This window comes from Oncorhynchus keta, chromosome 6 (genome assembly GCF_023373465.1).
Source record: "Oncorhynchus keta strain PuntledgeMale-10-30-2019 chromosome 6, Oket_V2, whole genome shotgun sequence".
Taxonomy (NCBI): Eukaryota; Metazoa; Chordata; class Actinopteri; order Salmoniformes; family Salmonidae; genus Oncorhynchus; species Oncorhynchus keta.
In genome coordinates, this window is record NC_068426.1 from 2,600,194 (window position 1) to 2,620,563 (window position 20,370).

Sequence of the window (20,370 nt, forward strand, 5' to 3'; positions counted from 1 at the left end):
CAGAGGGCAGGTGGACTTGTTGCTAGGAGAAGGTCTATACAGTTGTTGCTAGGAGAAGGTCTACACAGACTTGTTGGCAGAGGTGGACTTGTTGCTAGGAGAACAGGTGGACTTGTTGCTCTAGGAGAAGGTCTATACAGAGGGCAGGTGGACTTGTTGCTAGGAGAAGGTCTCTGGACACACAGAGGGCAGGTGGACTTGTTGCTAGGAGAAGGTCTCTACACACAGAGGGCAGGTGGACTTGTTGCTAGGAGAAGGTCTATACAGAGGGCAGGTGGACTTGTTGCTAGGAGAAGGTCTATACAGATGGCAGGTGGACTTGTTGCTAGGAGAAGGTCTACACAGAGGGCAGGTGGACTTGTTGCTAGGAGAAGGTCTCTACACACAGATGGCAGGTGGACTTGTTGCTAGGAGAAGGTCTCTACACAGAGGGCAGGTGGACTTGTTGCTAGGAGAAGGTCAGATGGCAGGTGGACTTGTTGCTAGGAGAAGGTCTCAGATGGCAGGTGGACTTGTTGCTAGGAGAAGGTCTCTACACACAGAGGGGTGGACTTGTTGCTAGGAAGGTCTATACAGATGGCAGGTGGACTTGTTGCTAGGAGAAGGTCTCAGATGGCAGGTGGACTTGTTGCTAGGAGAAGGTCTCACAGAGGGCAGATGTGGACTTGTTGCTAGGAGAAGGTCTATACAGAGGGCAGGTGGACTTGTTGCTAGGTCTACACACAGAGGGCAGGTTGTTGCTAGGAGAAGGTCTCTACACAGAGGGCAGGTGGACTTGTTGCTAGGAGAAGGTCTCTATACAGATGGACAGGTTGCTAGGAGAAGGTCTTGTGGACTTGTTGCTAGAAGGTCTCTAAGAGTGGACTTGTTGCTAGGAGAAGGTCTCTACACAGAGGGCAGGTAGACTTGTTGCTGGAGAAGGTAAACCACTTGATGGCACTTGTTGCTAGAAAGGTCTCTACACACAGAAGACTTGTTGCTAGAGAGAGGGCAGGTGGACTTGTTGCTAGGAGAAGGTCTATACAGAGGCAGGTGGACTTGTTGCTAGGAGAAGGTCTATACACACAGATGGCAGGTGGAGCATCTCTACACACAGAGGGCAGGTGGACTTGTTGAGGAGAAGGTCTATACAGATGAATGACTGTTGCTAGGAGAAGGTCAGGTGGACTTGTTGCTAGGAGAAGGTCTATACAGGGCTGTGCTAGCGGTCTCTACAAAATGTTGTCAGCTGGTGATTGGCAAGAAGGTCAAATGGACTAACAGGTCGGTCTCACACAGAGGGCAGGTAGACTTGTTGCTGGACCACTTGTACTGGAGAAAAGAAGAGAGAGAAAGAGAGACAGCATGAGTAACATAAACACATGTAGAATCTCCTGGGCTTCCACATTTAGACAACAAGCCATGTTAAAAAGACTAATAAATCCATGTAATTTAGCCTACGACTTCACAATAAATCCATTATTTATTTTAGACAGGTCTATAGAAACATGATATAAAGAAAATGTAGTCTATTTCAGAAGAACAGAACAGGATGCTCTGAGTTGTCCTTATGTTTGAGTCCTGATCTGCCTATGCCAAATGGCTGTTCATTTAACAGACAAGATTTGCTTACAATTCCGTGGCATTATTTTATATTATTTTATACTATCAAAAATACAATTGACCAAAGCTGAATAAAATGATAATGCCTCCAATTTCACGGCGGCATTCCCTTTGTGGCCGTAATGCACCCTAAAAAAAATCAAAGGCCTGTTCCCTTCTCCCCAAGAGTCCTGCGTTGTTCCCTTCTCCCCAAGAGTCCTGAGTTGTTCCCTTCTCCCCAAGAGTCCTGAGTTGTTCCCTTCTCCCCAAGAGTCCTGAGTTGTTCCCTTCTCCCCAAGAGTCCTGCGCTGTTCCCTTCTCCCCAAGAGTCCTGCGCTGTTCCCTTCTCCCCAAGAGTCCTGAGTTGTTCCCTTCTCCCCAAGAGTCCTGAGTTGTTCCCTTCTCCCCAAGAGTCCTGAGTTGTTCCCTTCTCCCCAAGAGTCCTGAGTTGTTCCCTTCTCCCCAAGAGTCCTGAGTTGTTCCCTTCTCCCCAAGAGTCCTGCGTTGTTCCCTTCTCCCCAAGAGTCCTTCTCCCCAAGAGTCCTGAGTTGTTCCCTTCTCCCCAAGAGTCCTGCGTTGTTCCCTTCTCCCCAAGAGTCCTGCGCTGTTCCCTTCTCCCCAAGAGTCCTGCGCTGTTCCCTTCTCCCCAAGAGTCCTGCGCTGTTCCCTTCTCCCCAAGAGTCCTGCGCTGTTCCCTTCTCCCCAAGAGTCCTGCGCTGTTCCCTTCTCCCCAAGAGTCCTGCGCTGTTCCCTTCTCCCCAAGAGTCCTGCGCTGTTCCCTTCTCCCCAAGAGTCCTGCGCTGTTCCCTTCTCCCCAAGAGTCCTGCGTTGTTCCCTTCTCCCCAAGAGTCCTGCGTTGTTCCCTTCTCCCCAAGAGTCCTGCGTTGTTCCCTTCTCCCCAAGAGTCCTGAGTTGTTCCCTTCTCCCCAAGAGTCCTGAGTTGTTCCCTTCTCCCCAAGAGTCCTGAGTTGTTCCCTTCTCCCCAAGAGTCCTGAGCTGTTCCCTTCTCCCCAAGAGTCCTGCGCTGTTCCCTTCTCCCCAAGAGTCCTGCGCTGTTCCCTTCTCCCCAAGAGTCCTGCGCTGTTCCCTTCTCCCCAAGAGTCCTGCGCTGTTCCCTTCTCCCCAAGAGTCCTGCGCTGTTCCCTTCTCCCCAAGAGTCCTGCGCTGTTCCCTTCTCCCCAAGAGTCCTGCGCTGTTCCCTTCTCCCCAAGAGTCCTGCGCTGTTCCCCTTCTCCCCAAGAGTCCCCAAGAGTCCTGCGCTGTTCCCTTCTCCCAAAGAGGTCCTGCGCTGTTCCCTTCTCCCAAAGAGTCCTGCGCTGTTCCCTTCTCCCCAAGAGTCCTGCGCTGTTCCCTTCTCCCCAAGAGTCCTGCGCTGTTCCCTTCTCCCCAAGAGTCCTGCGTTGTTCCCTTCTCCCCAAGAGTCCTGCGCTGTTCCCTTCTCCCCAAGAGTCCTGCGCTGTTCCCTTCTCCCCAAGAGTCCTGCGCTGTTCCCTTCTCCCCAAGAGTCCTGCGCTGTTCCCTTCTCCCCAAGAGTCCTGCGCTGTTCCCTCCTGCGCTCCCCTCCCCAGAGTCCTGCGCTGTTCCCTTCTCCCCAAGAGTCCTGCGCTGTTCCCTTCTCCCCAAGAGTCCTGCGCTGTTCCCTTCTCCCCAAGAGTCCTGCGCTGTTCCCTTCTCCCCAAGAGTCCTGCGCTGTTCCCTTCTCCCCAAGGGTCCTGCGCTGTTCCCTTCTCCCCAAGGGTCCTGCGCTGTTCCCTTCTCCCCAAGAGTCCTGCGCTGTTCCCTTCTCCCCAAGAGTCCTGCGCTGTTCCCTTCTCCCCCAAGAGTCCTGCGCTGTTCCCTTCTCCCCAAGAGTCCTGCGCTGTTCCCTTCTCCCCAAGGGTCCTGCGCTGTTCCCTTCTCCCCAAGGGTCCTGCGCTGTTCCCTTCTCCCCAAGAGTCCTGCGCTGTTCCCTTCTCCCCAAGAGTCCTGCGCTGTTCCCTTCTCCCCAAGAGTCCTGAGTTGTTCCCTCCTCCCCTCCCCAAGAGTCCTGCGCTGTTCCCTTCTCCCCAAGAGTCCTGCGCTGTTCCCTTCTCCCCAAGAGTCCTGCGCTGTTCCCTTCTCCCCAAGAGTCCTGCGCTGTTCCCTTCTCCCCAAGGGTCCTGCGCTGTTCCCTTCTCCCCAAGGGTCCTGCGCTGTTCCCTTCTCCCCAAGAGTCCTGCGCTGTTCCCTTCTCCCCAAGAGTCCTGCGCTGTTCCCTTCTCCCCAAGAGTCCTGCGCTGTTCCCTTCTCCCCAAGAGTCCTGCGCTGTTCCCTTCTCCCCAAGGGTCCTGCGCTGTTCCCTTCTCCCCAAGGGTCCTGCGCTGTTCCCTTCTCCCCAAGAGTCCTGCGCTGTTCCCTTCTCCCCAAGAGTCCTGTGCTGTTCCCTTCTAGACAAGAGTCCTGAGTTGTTCCCTTCTCCCCAAGAGTCCTGCGCTGTTCCCTTCTAGACAAGAGTCCTGCGCTGTTCCCTTCTCCCCCAAGAGTCCTGCGCTGTTCCCTTCTCCCCAAGAGTCCTGCGCTGTTCCCTTCTCCCCAAGGGTCCTGCGCTGTTCCCTTCTCCCCAAGGGTCCTGCGCTGTTCCCTTCTCCCCAAGAGTCCTGCGCTGTTCCCTTCTCCCCAAGAGTCCTGCGCTGTTCCCTTCTCCCCAAGAGTCCTGCGCTGTTCCCTTCTCCCCAAGAGTCCTGCGCTGTTCCCTTCTCCCAAGGGTCCTGCGCTGTTCCCTTCTCCCCAAGGGTCCTGCGCTGTTCCCTTCTCCCCAAGAGTCCTGCGCTGTTCCCTTCTCCCCAAGAGTCCTGCGCTGTTCCCTTCTCCCCAAGAGTCCTGCGCTGTTCCCTTCTCCCCAAGAGTCCTGCGCTGTTCCCTTCTCCCAAAGGGTCCTGCGCTGTTCCCTTCTCCCAAAGGGTCCTGCGCTGTTCCCTTCTCCCAAAGGGTCCTGCGCTGTTCCCTTCTCCCCAAGAGTCCTGCGCTGTTCCCTTCTCCCCAAGAGTCCTGCGCTGTTCCCTTCTCCCCAAGAGTCCTGCGCTGTTCCCTTCTCCCCAAGAGTCCTGCGCTGTTCCCTTCTCCCCAAGAGTCCTGCGCTGTTCCCTTCTAGACAAGAGTCCTGCGCTGTTCCCTTCTCCCCAAGAGTCCTGCGCTGTTCCCTTCTCCCCAAGAGTCCTGCGCTGTTCCCTTCTCCCCAAGAGTCCTGCGCTGTTCCCTTCTCCCCAAGAGTCCTGCGCTGTTCCCTTCTCCCCAAGAGTCCTGCGCTGTTCCCTTCTCCCCAAGAGTCCTGCGCTGTTCCCTTCTCCCCAAGGGTCCTGCGCTGTTCCCTTCTCCCCAAGGGTCCTGCGCTGTTCCCTTCTCCCCAAGGGTCCTGCGCTGTTCCCTTCTCCCCAAGAGTCCTGCGCTGTTCCCTTCTCCCCAAGAGTCCTGCGCTGTTCCCTTCTCCCAAGAGTCCTGCGCTGTTCCCTTCTCCCCAAGAGTCCTGCGCTGTTCCCTTCTCCCCAAGGGTCCTGCGCTGTTCCCTTCTCCCCAAGGGTCCTGCGCTGTTCCCTTCTCCCCAAGAGTCCTGCGCTGTTCCCTTCTCCCCAAGAGTCCTGCGCTGTTCCCTTCTAGACAAGAGTCCTGAGTTGTTCCCTTCTCCCCAAGAGTCCTGCGCTGTTCCCTTCTAGACAAGAGTCCTGCGCTGTTCCCTTCTCCCCAAGAGTCCTGCGCTGTTCCCTTCTCCCCAAGAGTCCTGCGCTGTTCCCTTCTCCCCAAGGGTCCTGCGCTGTTCCCTTCTCCCCAAGGGTCCTGCGCTGTTCCCTTCTCCCCAAGAGTCCTGCGCTGTTCCCTTCTCCCCAAGAGTCCTGCGCTGTTCCCTTCTCCCCAAGAGTCCTGCGCTGTTCCCTTCTCCCCAAGAGTCCTGCGCTGTTCCCTTCTCCCCAAGGGTCCTGCGCTGTTCCCTTCTCCCCAAGGGTCCTGCGCTGTTCCCTTCTCCCCAAGAGTCCTGCGCTGTTCCCTTCTCCCCAAGAGTCCTGTGCTGTTCCCTTCTAGACAAGAGTCCTGAGTTGTTCCCTTCTCCCCAAGAGTCCTGCGCTGTTCCCTTCTAGACAAGAGTCCTGCGCTGTTCCCTTCTCCCCAAGAGTCCTGCGCTGTTCCCTTCTCCCCAAGAGTCCTGCGCTGTTCCCTTCTCCCCAAGGGTCCTGCGCTGTTCCCTTCTCCCCAAGAGTCCTGGGCTGTTCCCTTCTCCCCAAGAGTACTGCGTTGTTCCCTTCTCCCCAAGAGTACTGCGTTGTTCCCTTCTCCCCAAGAGTCCTGCGCTGTTCCCTTCTCCCCAAGAGTCCTGCTCTGTTCCCTTCACCCCAAGAGTCCTGCGCTGTTCCCTTCTCCCCAAGAGTCCTGAGTTGTTCCCTTCTCCCCAAGAGTCCTGAGTTGTTCCCTTCTCCCCAAGAGTCCTGAGTTGTTCCCTTCTCCCCAAGAGTCCTGCGTTGTCCGAAGCGTCTCTCACTCACGCGGTTCTCCGTCACGTGATCAGGTCTTTCTCACAGGCAACAAGTGAAAACAGACGAATCGGGGGACGCAACTGTTCCTGTTCCCAAGAAAGCTAAGGTAACTGAGCTAAACGACTACCGCCCCGTAGCACTCACTTCCGTCATCATGAAGTGCTTTGAGAGACTAGTCAAGGACCATATCACCTCCACCCTACCTGACACCCTAGACCCACTCCAATTTGCTTACCGCCCAAATAGGTCCACAGACGATGCAATCTCAACCACACTGCACACTGCCCTAACCCACCTGGACAAGAGGAATACCTATGTGAGAATGCTGTTCATCGACTACAGCTCGGCATTCAACACCATAGTACCCTCCAAGCTCGTCATCAAGCTCGAGACCCTGGGTCTCGACCCCGCCCTGTGCAACTGGGTACTGGACTTCCTGACGGGCCGCCCCAGGTGGTGAGGGTAGGCAACAACATCTCCTCCCCGCTGATCCTCAACACGGGGCCCCACAAGGGTGTGTTCTGAGCCCTCTCCTGTACTCCCTGTTCACCCACGACTGCGTGGCCACGCACGTCTCCAACTCAATCATCAAGTTTGCGGACGACACAACAGTGGTAGGCTCGATTACCAACAACGACGAGACGGCCTACAGGGAGGAGGTGAGGGCCCTCGGAGTGTGGTGTCAGGAAAATAACCTCACACTCAACGTCAACAAAACTAAGGAGATGATTGTGGACTTCAGGAAACAGCAGAGGGAACACCCCCTATCCACATCGATGGAACAGTAGTGGAGAGGGTAGCTAGTTTTAAGTTCCTCGGCATACACATCACAGACAAACTGAATTGGTCCACTCACACTGACAGCGTCATGAAGAAGGCGCAGCAGCGCCTATTCAACCTCAGGAGGCTGAAGAAATGGCTTGTCACCAAAAGCACTCACAAACTTCTACAGATGCACAATCGAGAGCATCCTGGCGGGCTGTATCACCGCCTGGTACGGCAACTGCTCCGCCCCTCAACCGTAAGGCTCTCCAGAGGGTAGTGAGGACTGCACAACGCATCACCGGGGCAAACTACCTGCCCTCCAGGACACCTACACCACCCGTTGTTACAGGAAGGCCATAAAGATCATCAAGGACATCAACCACCCGAACCACTGCCTGTTCACCCCGCTATCATCCAGAAGGCGAGGTCAGTACAGGTGCATCAAAGCTGGGACCGAGAGACTGAAAAACAGCTTCTATCTCAAGGCCATCAGACTGTTAAACAGCCACCACTAACAGTGAGTGGCTGCTGCCAACACACTGTCATTGACACTGACCCAACTCCAGCCATTTTAATAATGGGAATTGATGGGAATTATGTAAATATATCACTAGCCACTTTAAACAATGCTACCTTATATAATGTTACTTACCCTACATTATTCATCTCATATGCATATGTATATACTGTACTCTACATCATCGACTGCATCCTTATGTAACACATGTATCACTAGCCACTTTAACTATGCCACTTTGTTTACTTTGTCTACACACTCATCTCATATGTATATACTGTACTGATACCATCTACTGTATGCTGCTCTGTACCATCACTCATTCATATATCCTTATGTACATATTCCTTATCCCCTTACACTGTGTATAAGACAGCAGTTTTGGAATTGTTAGTTAGATTACTTGTTGGTTATCACTGCATTGTCGGAACTAGAAGCACAAGCATTTCGCTACACTCGCATTTAACATCTGCTAACCATGTGTATGTGACAAATAAAATTTGATTTGATTTGATTTGATTTGATTTGAACTGCGCTTGTTCTTATCCAAATCCGAGGTGCTTATTGAAGATATTGGAAGAACTGGCCACTTTTTGTCAGCCAACGAGATGAGTAGGCCTAACGAACAACAAAAGCACTAGCCTATGTCAATAGTACAAATAGTACTTACCCCCCCCAATAGTACAAAAGTCGACCTATTCTGTAGAATAAATAAATATTTCAAACATTGTCTGGGACAGTTGTGGGATGCGCTACATCCCAAATTAATTCAACCACTAGCATCAAAAACAAAACAGTTTTACCCAATGAGGCTGATACAAGAGATCAGAACAATGAGCTTAAAATGTTGATAAACTGCTAGGATATTTCCCCACATTATAAGCGTAGCAATGCGAACATGATAGTAGGATATAAGCGCGAATGTTCGAGTAGCGTAAAACACCATTATCAAAAGTGACCGCAAATAAGATATTAAATAAGATATTAAATAAGATATTAAATAAGATATTAAATAAGATATTACATGTGATGCTCTATTATAAAGGTGCATTTTAATGGTGAGAATTATCTTCCCCAAATGTTGAAACTCACACGTTGTGTCACGAGTCCGACCGAGGGTGTTTCCCCTTCCCGGGCGGTTGGCGCCGGGCGGTCGTCGTCACCGGCCTATTAGCTGCCACTGATTGTTTTTCCTCTCCCTCCTCGTATGTTTAGTGGTAGCACCTGTTCATGATTAATCAAGTAATTAGTTTGTCTTTATTAGACAGCCGGCCCGCCTGGTTGTTGTGCGGGATTATTGCAGTGTAACCTTCAGCTCTGTTGTTAGAAGTACGTGTTAGTGCCTGGTCGTTACTTTTCCGTTGTACATTCTCTTTCCCTGTGTTTGGGGCCGTTACTATTGTGAGCACCCTGGGATGCGTTGGCGCTATTAAAGACGCACAGCTTTGCACTCACTGTCTCCTGCGTTTGACTCCACACACCTACGACACCTGAAGTGTTACAGAATCCCGCACCTAAATCAAATCGAATGGAGTCAGCAGGAGCAGCAGCCAACCCTCTCCCATCGATGGAGGAACGGGTTCTCCACCACACCACCATTCTCCATCGGATCGGATCCGCGATGGATCAAGTGATGGAGAGAATGGACCGATGGGAGAGGAGTGGTCTCCTCTCTCCACCTTCGGCACCCCGACTCCGGTCTCCCATCACTCGACTCCAGCACCCTTCGTCTGACGCTACCGAGGGCTTATGATGGAGCGGCGGCGGGTTGCCAGGGGTTTCTGCTTCAGCTGGAGCTATACCTGGCCACCGTTAGACCCACTCCCTCAGGAGCGGAGAGGGTGAGTGTCCTCATCTCCTGCCTCACGGGTCGTGCTCTGGAGTGGGCGAACGCAGTCTGGAATGGCCCAGACTCAGCGCGGGAGCACTACCCAGAGTTTTCCTGCCGCTTCCGTGCCGTATTTGATCACCCTATAGACGGCCGAGCGGTGGGAGAACGACTTGTTCATCTCAGGCAGGAGAGGAGGAGCGCCCAGGATTACGCGCTGGAGTTCCGGACCTTGGCAGCCGGATCTGGGTGGAACGACAGGGCCCTTATGGACCACTACAGGTGTGGTCTCCGAGAGGACGTCCGCCGGGGAGTTAGCGTGTCGGGACACCACTCTGTCACTGGATCAGCTGATTGACATGTCCATTCGACTGGACAATCTGCTGGCTGCCCGCGGCGTTCAGAGAGGGTCCTGTGCGTTCCACCACCCAGTCCCTCCGCTCCCATTCCGATGGAGTTGGGAGGGGCTGCGCCGAGGGGTACCGGAGGAGGAGGCCTTCCCTGCACCAACTGTGGTCGGAGAGGACACACGTCTGATCGGTGCTGGGGGTCCGTCTGGGAGTAGAGATGGCAGGCGGAACGCTTCTCGGTCACCCCAGGTGAGTCAGCATCAGACTCACCCAGAATCCCTTGTTGGCCATATGTTTGTCTTAATCTCTTTCCTTCACTTTTTCCCTCTTCCCAGCATAGGCGCTAGTCGATTCAGGCGCAGCTGGGAACTTTATGGATCGCGGACTCGCCCTTAAGTTAGGGGTTCCGCTGGTGCCGATAGATTCTCCTTTCCCCGTGCACTCCTAGATAGCCGGCCATTAGGGTCAGGGATGGTCGGGGGAGACCACGGTCCCACTGGACATGGTGACGCAGGGGAATCATAGGGAGCGTATCAGTTTTTTTATTATTGATTCGCCTGCGTTTCCAGTGGTGCTGGGGACTCCCTGGCTGGCCCGGCACAATCCTAAAATTTCGTGGAGACAAGGGGTTCTCCAGGGGTGGTCAGAGGAGTGTTCTGGAAGGTGTTTGGGAGTTTCCATCGGTGCCACGTCGGTGGAGAGTCCAGACCAGGGTTCCACGGTGTGCATTCCCCCGAGTATGCCGATTTGGCAATCGCTTTCAGTAAAGTGAAAGCGACTAAATTACCACCTTATCGACCGGGAAGGGATTGTACGATAGATCTCCAGGTAGACGCTGCGCTTCCCAAGAGTCATGTGTACCCGCTGTCCCAGGAGGAGACGTTGGCAATGGAGACATATGTCGCGGAGTCGCTGGGACAGGGGTACATTCGGCCCTCCATTTCACCCGTCTCCTCGAGTTTCTTTTTGTGAGGAAAAAGGAGGGAGGTTTGTGTCCGTGTATCGATTATAGAGGTCTAAACGCCATCACAGTGGGGTATAGTTACCCTCTACCTCTCATCGCTACGGCGGTGGAATCGTTCCACGGAGCGCAGTTCTTCACAAAACTGGATCTCAGGAGCGTATAGTCTGGTGCGTATTCGGAAGGGAGAGACGAGTGGAAAACCGCATTTAGTACTACATCCGGCCACTATGAGTACCTCGTCATGCCGTATGGGTTAAAGAATGCTCCAGCCGTTTTCCAATCCTTTGTAGACGAGATTCTCAGGGACCTGTGCGGTCAGGGGGTGGTTGTTTATATCGATGACATTCTGATCTACTCGGCCACTCACACCGCGCATGTGTCTCTGGTGCGCAAAGTGCTTGGAAGACTGCTGGAGCATGACCTATACGTCAAGGCTGAGAAATGCGTGTTCTCTAAACGAGCCGTCTCTTTTCTGGGATATCGCATTTCCACCTCGGGGTGGTGATGGAGGGTGAACGCATTAGGGCCGTGCGTAATTGGCCGACTCCAACCACGGTAAAGGAGGTGCAGCGGTTTTTGGGTTTTGCCAACTACTACCGGAGGTTTATCCGGGGTTTGGCCAGATAGCGGCTCCCATTACCTCACTGCTGAGGGGGCCCGGTGCGACAGTGGTCAGCACAGGCGGACAGGGCATTCAACAAGTTGAAGGCGCTGTTCACTGATGCACCCGTGTTGGCGCATCCGGATCCCTCTCTAGCATTCATAGTGGAGGTGGACGCGTCCGAGGCTGGGGTGGGTGCCGTGCTATCACAGCGCTCGGGTACGCCACCAAAACTCCGCCCCTGCGCTTTCTTCTCAAGGAAGCTCAGCCCAGCGGAGCGTAACTATGATGTGGGGGACCGGGAGTTGCTAGCGGTGGTTAGAGCTCTGAAGGTGTGGAGACACTGGCTTGAGGGGGCTAAGCACCCTTTTCTCATCTGGACCGACCACCAGAATCTGGAGTATATTCGGGCTGCAAGGAGACTTAACCCACGTCAGGCAAGGTGGGCCATATTCTTCACCCGGTTCCGGTTTACTTTGTCTTATAGACCGGGCTCCCAGAACGTGAAGGCTGACGCACTGTCCCGCCTTTACGACACCGAGGATGGGTCCACCGAACCTACTCCCATCCTTCCCGCCTCTAAGCTGGTAGCCCCAGTGGTATGGGAGGTGGACTCGGACATCGAGCGGGCGTTACGGGCTGAACCCGCGCCTCCTCAGTGTCCAGCGGGGCGAAGGTACGTGCCGCTTGATGTTCGGGACAAGCTGATTCGGTGGGCTCACGTCCTACCCTCCTCGGGTCACCCTGGGGTGACGAGGACAGTGGGAGCCTTCAGGGGAGGTATTGGTGGCCTACGTTGGTTAAGGACGTTAAGGGTTATGTCTCCTCTTGCTCAGTGTGCGCTCAGAGTAAGGCTCCTAGGCACCTTCCTAGAGGGAAGCTACAACCCCTCCCCGTTCCACAGCGGCCATGGTCACATCTGTCCATAGATTTCCTGACCGATCTTCCGCCGTCTCAGGGGAACACCGCGGTTCTAGTGATTGTGGATCGGTTTTCTAAGTCCTGCCGTCTCCTCCCGTTGCCCGGTATCCCTACAGCCCTGCAGACTGCGGAGGCATTATTTACCCATGTCTTTCGGCACTACGGGGTGCCGGAGGACATCGTTTCTGATCGGGCCCCCAATTCACGTCTGGGTATGGAGAGCGTTCATGGAACGCTTGGGGGTCTCTGTCAGCCTGACCTCCGGTTATCACCCCGAGAGTAATGGGCAGGTGGAGAGATTGAACCAGGAGGTGGGTAGGTTTCTGCGGTCGTGCCAGGATCGGCCAGGGGAGTGGGCACGATACATTCCCTGGGCTGAAATGGCTCAGAACTCACTACGCCACTCCTCTACTAACGTGTCCCCTTTTCAGTGTGTGTTGGGATACCAGCCGGTCCTGGCACCATGGCATCCGAGCCAGACCGAGGCTCCTGCGGTGGAGGAATGGGTACAGCGCTCCAAGGAGACCTGGAGGGCCGTCCAGGAGTCTCTACGACAAGCGAGTGGACGGCAGAAGAGGAGTGCTGACCGCCACCGCAGTGAGGCCCCCGTGTTTGTACCGGGGACAGGGTCTGGCTCTCGACCCGGTACCTCTCCGCTTGCCCTGCCGGAAGCTGGGTCCGCAGTGTGTAGGGCCCTTTAAAGTCCTGAGGAGAATAAACGAGGTGTGTTATCGATTACAACTCCCTTCCTATTATCGAATTAACCCCTCGTTTCATGTGTCTCTCCTCAGGCCGGTGGTAGCTGGTCCCCTGCAGGACAGTGAGGTACCGGAGGTCCCTCCCCCTCTGGACATCGAGGGGACCCCGGCGTACACGATCCGGGCCATTCTGGACTCAAGACGCCGGGTGAGGGGCCTGCAGTACCTCGTGGACTGGGAGGGGTACGGTCCAGAGGAGAGGTGCTGGGTACCGGTGAGGGACATCTTGGATCCATCCATGTTGAGGGATTTCCATCGCCTCCATCCGGATCGCCCTGCACCTCGTCCTCCGGGGCGACCTCGAGGCCGGTGTCGGCGCGGGCTGCGGGAGCCGCGCGTCAGGAGGGGGTACTGTCACGAGTCCGACCGAGGGTGTTTCCCCTTCCCGGGCGGTTGGCGCCGGCGGTCGTCGTCACCGGCCTATTAGCTGCCACTGATTGTTTTTCCTCTCCTCCTTGTATGTTTAGTGGTAGCACCTGTTCATGATTAAATCAGCTAATTAGTTTGTCTTTATTAGACAGCCGGCCCGCCTGGTTGTTGTGCGGGATTATTGCAGTGTAACCTTCAGCTCTGTTGTTAGAAGTAAACGTGTTAGTGCCTGGTCGTTACTTTTTCCGTTGTACATTCTCTTCCCTGTGTTTGGGGCCGTTACTATTGTGAGCACCCTGGGATGCGTTGGCGCTATTAAAGACGCACAGCTTTGCACTCACTGTCTCCTGCGTTTGACTCCACACACCTACGACACCTGAAGTGTTACACGTTGCTTATATATGTATATGTATATATATATATATATGCCAGTTGGGCTACACACACCCCTTGTAAAGCCGATTAATGTGCTTCATTTTAAGGCTATTTGGCCACGTTAGTTGTGATACAAACCTAATTACCCAAATTGGTCTACACGGACAAGTTCTGGCCTGGTTTAGATCTTATCTGTCGGAAAGATATCAGTTTGTCTCTGTGAATGGTTTGTCCTCTGACAAATCAACTGTACATTTCGGTGTTCCTCAAGGTTCTGTTTTAGGACCACTATTGTTTTCACTATATATTTTACCTCTTGGGGATGTTATTCGCATAATGTAAACTTTCACTGCTATGCGGATGACACACAGCTGTACATTTCAATGAAACATGGTGAAGCCCCAAAATTGCCCTCGCTAGAAGCATGTGTTTCAGACATAAGGAAGTGGATGGCTGCAAACTTTCTACTATTAAACTCGGACAAAACAGAGATGCTTGTTCTAGGTCCCAAGAAACAAAGAGATCTTCTGTTGAATCTGACAATTAATCTTAATGGTTGTACAGTCGTCTCAAATAAAACTGTGAAGGACCTCGGCGTTACTCTGACCCTGATCTCTTTGAAGAACATATCAAGACCATTTCGAGGACAGCTTTTTCCATCTACGTAACATTGCAAAATCAGAAACTTTCTGTCCAAAAATGATGCAGAAAAATTAATCCATGCTTTTGTCACTTCTAGGTTAGACTACTGCAATGCTCTATTTTCCGGCTACCCGGATAAAGCACTAAATAAACTTCAGTTAGTGCTAAATACGGCTGCTAGAATCCTGACTAGAACCAAAAATTTGATCATATTACTCCAGTGCTAGCCTCTCTACACTGGCTTCCTGTCAAAGCAAGGGCTGATTTCAAGGTTTTACTGCTAACCTACAAAGCATTACATGGGCTTGCTCCTACCTACCTCTCTGATTTGGTCCTGCCGTACATACCTACACGTACGCTACGGTCACAAGACGCAGGCCTCCTAATTGTCCCTAGAATTTCTAAGCAAACAGCTGGAGGCAGGGCTTTCTCCTATAGAGCTCCATTTTTATGGAACGGTCTGCCTACCCATGTCAGAGACGCAAACTCGGTCTCAACCTTTAAGTCTTTACTGAAGACTCATCTCTTCAGTGGGTCATATGATTGAGTGTAGTCTGGCCCAGGAGTGGGAAGGTGAACGGAAAGGCTCTGGAGCAACGAACCGCCCTTGCTGTCTCTGCCTGGCCGGTTCCCCTCTTTCCACTGGGATTCTCTGCCTCTAACCCTGTTACGGGGCTGAGTCACTGGCTTGCTGGGGCTCTCTCGTGCCGTCCCTGGGGGTGCGTCACCTGGGTGGGTTGATTCACTGTTGTGGTCGGCCTGTCTGGGTGCCCCCCTTGGGTTGTACCGTGGCGGAGATCTTTGTGGGCTATACTCGGCCTTGTCTCAGGATGGTAAGTTGGTGGTTGAAGATATACCTCTAGTGGTGTGGGGGATGTGCTTTGGCAAAGTGGGTGGGGTTATATCCTTCCTGTTTGGCCCTGTCCGGGGTGTCCTCGGATGGGGCCACAGTGTCTCCTGACCCCTCCTGTCTCAGCCTCCAGTATTTATGCTGCAGTAGTTTATGTGTCGGGGGCTAGGGTCAGTTTGTTATATCTGGAGTACTTCTCCTGTCCTATTCGGTGTCCTGTGTGAATCTAAGTGTGCGTTCTCTAATTCTCTCCTTCTCTCTTTCTTTCTCTCTCTCGGAGGACCTGAGCCCTAGGACCATGTCCCAGGACTACCTGACATGAGGACTCCTTGCTGTCCCCAGTCCACCTGGCCATGCTCCTGCTCCAGTTTCAACTGACCTGAGCCCTAGGACCGTGCCCCAGGACTACCTGACATGAAGGCTCCTTGCTGTCCCCAGTCCACCTGACTGTGCTGCTGCTCCAGTTTCAACTGTTCTGCCTTATTATTATTCGACCATGCTGGTCATTTATGAACATTTGAACATCTTGGTCATGTTCTGTTATAATCTCTACCCGGCACAGACAGAAGAGGACTGGCCACCCCACATAGCCCGGTTCCTCTCTAGGTTTCTTCCTAGGTTTTGGCCTTTCTAGGGAGTTTTTCCTAGCCACCGTGCTTTTACACCTGCATTGTTTGCTGTTTGGGGTTTTAGGCTGGGTTTCTGTACAGCACTTTGAGATATCAGCTGATGTACGAAGGGCTATATAAATAAATTTGATTTGATTTGATTTGATTACAACATATAGGCCTATACTGCCCTACAGAGCAGAAACTGCTGCTCATTTGCTACATTAAATACATGCTTCATCATGTGGACAAGTATCCTGCCTTATATTGTGTTTAGGAGACAATGGGGGTCATGTTAGCCAGTAACTGGATAAAGTTAGGGGCGTCAGGGTAGCCTAGTGGTTAGAGCGTTGGACTAGTAACCGGAAGGTTGCAAGTTCAAATCCCCGAGCTGAACAGGCAGTTAAACCCACTGTTCCTAGGCTGTCATTGAAAATAAGAATTTGTTCTTAACTGACTTGACTAGTTAAATAAAGGTAAAATATATTTAAAAAATAAATAGTCGAGAAAAAGATGGAAGCTATGTTTTGACGACTCTTAACTTCTACAGTACTATTATTACTGCCTTTTTGCTTAATAGGACAGAATGAGCGAGGCTACATGAGGTGTGCGACTGTGAGGTGTGCGACTGTGAGGTGTGCGACTGTGAGGTGTGCGACTGTGAGGTGTGCGACTGTGAGGTGTGCGACTGTGAGGTGTGCGACTGTGAGGTGTGCGACTGTGAGGTGTGCGACTGTGAGTGTGGTGTGCGACTGTGAGGTGTGCGACTGTGAGGTGTGCGACTGTGAGGTGTGCGACTGTGAGGTGTGCGACTGTGAGGTGTGCGACTGTGAGGTGTGCGACTGTGAGGTGTGCGACTGTGAGGTGTGCGACTGTGAGGTGTGCGACTGTGAGGTGTGCGACTGTGAGGTGTGCGACTGTGAGGTGTGTGACTGTGAGGTGTGCGACTGAGGTGTGCGACTGTGGGGTGTGCGACTGTGAGGTGTGCGACTGTGAGGTGTGCGACTGTGAGGTGTGCGACTGTGTGCGACTGTGAGGTGTGTGACTGTGAGGTGTGCGACTGTGAGGTGTGCGACTGTGAGGTGTGCGACTGTGAGGTGTGTGACTGTGAGGTGTGCGACTGTGGTGTGTGACTGTGAGGTGTGCGACTGAGGTGTGCGACTGTGGGTGTGCGACTGTGAGGTGTGCGACTGTGAGGTGTGCGACTGTGAGGTGTGCGACTGTGAGGTGTGCGACTGTGAGGTGTGCGACTGTGAGGTGTGCGACTGTGAGGTGTGCGACTGTGAGGTGTGCGACTGTGAGGTGTGCGACTGTGAGGTGTGCGACTGTGAGGTGTGCGACTGTGAGGTGTGCGACTGTGAGGTGTGCGACTGTGAGGTGTGCGACTGAGGTGTGCGACTGTGAGGTGTGCGACTGTGAGGTGTGCGACTGTGTGCGACTGTGAGGTGTGCGACTGTGACTGTGAGGTGTGCGACTGTGAGGTGTGCGACTGTGAGGTGTGCGACTGTGAGGTGTGCGACTGTGAGGCGTGCGACTGTGTGCGACTGTGTGCGACTGTGAGGCGTGCGACTGTGAGGCGTGCGACTGTGAGGCGTGCGACTGTGAGGCGTGCGACTGTGAGGCGTGCGACTGTGAGGTGTGCGACTGTGAGGTGTGCGACTGTGAGGTGTGCGACTGTGGTGTGCGACTGAGGTGTGCGACTGTGAGGTGTGCGACTGTGAGGTGTGCGACTGTGAGGTGTGCGACTGTGAGGTGTGCGACTGTGAGGTGTGCGACTGTGAGGTGTGCGCGACTGTGAGGTGTGCGACTGTGAGGTGTGCGACTGTGAGGTGTGCGACTGTGAGGTGTGCGACTGTGAGGTGTGCGACTGTGAGGTGTGCGACTGTGAGGTGTGCGACTGTGAGGTGTGCGACTGTGAGGTGTGCGACTGTGAGGTGTGCGACTGTGTGGTGTGTGCGACTGTGAGGTGTGTGACTGTGAGGTGTGTGACTGAGGTGTGTGACTGTGAGGTGTGCGACTGAGGTGTGCGACTGTGAGGTGTGCGACTGAGGTGTGCGACTGTGAGGTGTGCGACTGAGGTGTGCGACTGTGAGGTGTGCGACTGTGAGGCGTGCGACTGTGAGGTGTGCGACTGTGAGGTGTGCGACTGTGAGGCGTGCGACTGTGAGGCGTGCGACTGTGAGGTGTGCGACTGTGAGGTGTGCGACTGTGAGGTGTGCGACTGTGAGGTGTGCGACTGTGAGGTGTGCGACTGAGGCGTGCGACTGTGAGGCGTGCGACTGTGAGGTGTGCGACTGTGAGGCGTGCGACTGTGAGGCGTGCGACTGAGGTGTGCGACTGTGAGGTGTGCGACTGAGGCGTGCGACTGTGAGGCGTGCGACTGTGAGGTGTGCGACTGTGAGGTGTGCGACTGAGGTGTGCGACTGAGGTGTGTGACTGTGAGGTGTGCGACTGAGGTGTGTGACTGTGAGGTGTGCGACTGTGAGGTGTGCGACTGTGAGGTGTGCGACTGTGAGGTGTGCGACTGTGAGGTGTGCGACTGTGAGGTGTGCGACTGTGAGGTGTGCGACTGTGGTGTGCGACTGAGGTGTGCGACTGTGAGGTGTGCGACTGTGAGGTGTGCGACTGTGAGGTGTGCGACTGTGAGGTGTGCGACTGTGAGGTGTGCGACTGTGAGGTGTGCGACTGTGAGGTGTGCGACTGAGGTGTGCGACTGTGAGGTGTGCGACTGTGAGGTGTGCGACTGTGTGCTACAGTGAGGTGTGCGACTGTGTGCGACTGTGAGGTGTGCGACTGTGAGGTGTGCGACTGTGAGGTGTGCGACTGTGAGGTGTGCGACTGTGTGCGACTGTGAGGTGTGCGACTGTGTGCGACTGTGAGGCGTGCGACTGTGAGGCGTGCGACTGTGAGGCGTGCGACTGTGAGGTGTGCGACTGTGAGGTGTGCGACTGTGAGGTGTGCGACTGAGGGTGTGCGACTGTGAGGTGTGCGACTGAGGTGTGCGACTGTGAGGTGTGCGACTGTGAGGTGTGCGACTGTGAGGTGTGCGACTGTGAGGTGTGCGACTGTGAGGTGTGCGACTGTGAGGTGTGCGACTGTGAGGTGTGCGACTGTGAGGTGTGCGACTGTGAGGTGTGCGACTGTGAGGTGTGCGACTGTGAGGTGTGCGACTGTGAGGTGTGCGACTGTGAGGTGTGCGACTGTGAGGTGTGCGACTGTGAGGTGTGCGACTGTGAGGTGTGCGACTGTGAGGTGTGCGACTGTGAGGTGTGACTGTGAGGTGTGTGACTGAGGTGTGTGACTGTGAGGTGTGCGACTGAGGTGTGCGACTGTGAGGTGTGCGACTGAGGTGTGCGACTGTGAGGTGTGCGACTGAGGTGTGCGACTGTGAGGTGTGCGACTGTGAGGCGTGCGACTGTGAGGTGTGCGACTGTGAGGTGTGCGACTGAGGCGTGCGACTGTGAGGCGTGCGACTGTGAGGTGTGCGACTGTGAGGTGTGCGACTGTGAGGTGTGCGACTGTGAGGTGTGCGACTGTGAGGTGTGCGACTGTGAGGTGTGCGACTGTGAGGTGTGCGACTGTGAGGTGTGTGAGTGTGCGACTGTGAGGTGTGCGACTGTGAGGTGTGCGACTGTGAGGTGTGCGACTGTGAGGTGTGCGACTGTGAGGTGTGCGACTGTGAGGTGTGCGACTGAGGTGTGCGACTGTGAGGTGTGCGACTGTGAGGTGTGCGACTGAGGTGTGTGACTGTGAGGTGTGTGACTGTGAGGTGTGTGACTGTGAGGTGTGCGACTGTGAGGTGTGCGACTGTGAGGTGTGCGACTGTGAGGTGTGCGACTGTGAGGTGTGCGACTGTGAGGTGTGCGACTGTGAGGTGTGTGACTGTGAGGTGTGTGACTGTGAGGTGTGTGACTGTGAGGTGTGTGACTGTGAGGTGTGTGACTGTGAGGTGTGCGACTGTGAGGTGTGCGACTGTGAGGTGTGCGACTGTGAGGTGTGTGACTGTGAGGTGTGTGACTGTGAGGTGAACAAGTTACCAAAAAGAAAAAAGGCTGTGTTTCTTATTCTGGGAAGTGATAATATTTCATTCACAAGTGATAATATTTAATTCACAAGTTGATAGGCTACCATTGTCATCCATCAGACTAATCTTTATTTAATCTTGTCTTTACTACATAATATATGTGTGACATTTGTTTTGATTTCGAATGGACCATTATCACACCTGTCTTAGAAACAGGGTCAGCCGGATAAATACGTGTCATCTACGCACTTAAATAGCAAATGGAGGACGCTTTTTCTGTGGTTTATTTTCATGCCAGCCAGGTAGGCTATACTCCTGTTGTAAAGAGAAGCAATGTGCTTAATACTAGGAAAGTTGAGAAATAAATATAGTAAGCCTAGCCCAAAGCAAGCTGATGGGATCCTCCTCTTTTTAGTAGAGGCCATCACTCTGTTTGAGGAACACGAGCTCATGGGGTCTCATGAATTGTTTGATTTAAAAAAACAAAAACATTTGTATTGATGTCAGAGTAATTAGAGGGACAATAGAGTGCTGAGTACCAGGCAGTTAGCAGGTTTGGTAGGCTACTAATGACCATCAGGAGCAGCAGAACTTGGAGAAGCCTAATTACCGTGACTAAACGGTTATGTGAAATTTGACTGCCTTCATGACTCATGACTGCCGGTGTGGCATTAATACGGTCCCCACAACAGCCCAAACTGTGAATTTGTGTGTGTGTGTCTGTGTGCCATAACCT

General features: G+C 53.7%; 1 protein-coding gene across 1 annotated transcript in view; it reads right to left on the reverse strand.

The window, feature by feature from the left end:
• Positions 1 to 631: 631 nt before the first annotated feature.
• ltn1 (listerin E3 ubiquitin protein ligase 1) overlaps positions 632 to 20,370 on the reverse strand; it is a 129,748-nt gene continuing 110,009 nt past the window's right edge. Inside the window, exon 35 of the mRNA XM_052521738.1 lies at positions 632 to 754. Within this exon, the coding sequence (XP_052377698.1) occupies positions 632 to 754 (123 nt within the window). The remainder of the gene's footprint in view (positions 755 to 20,370) is intronic.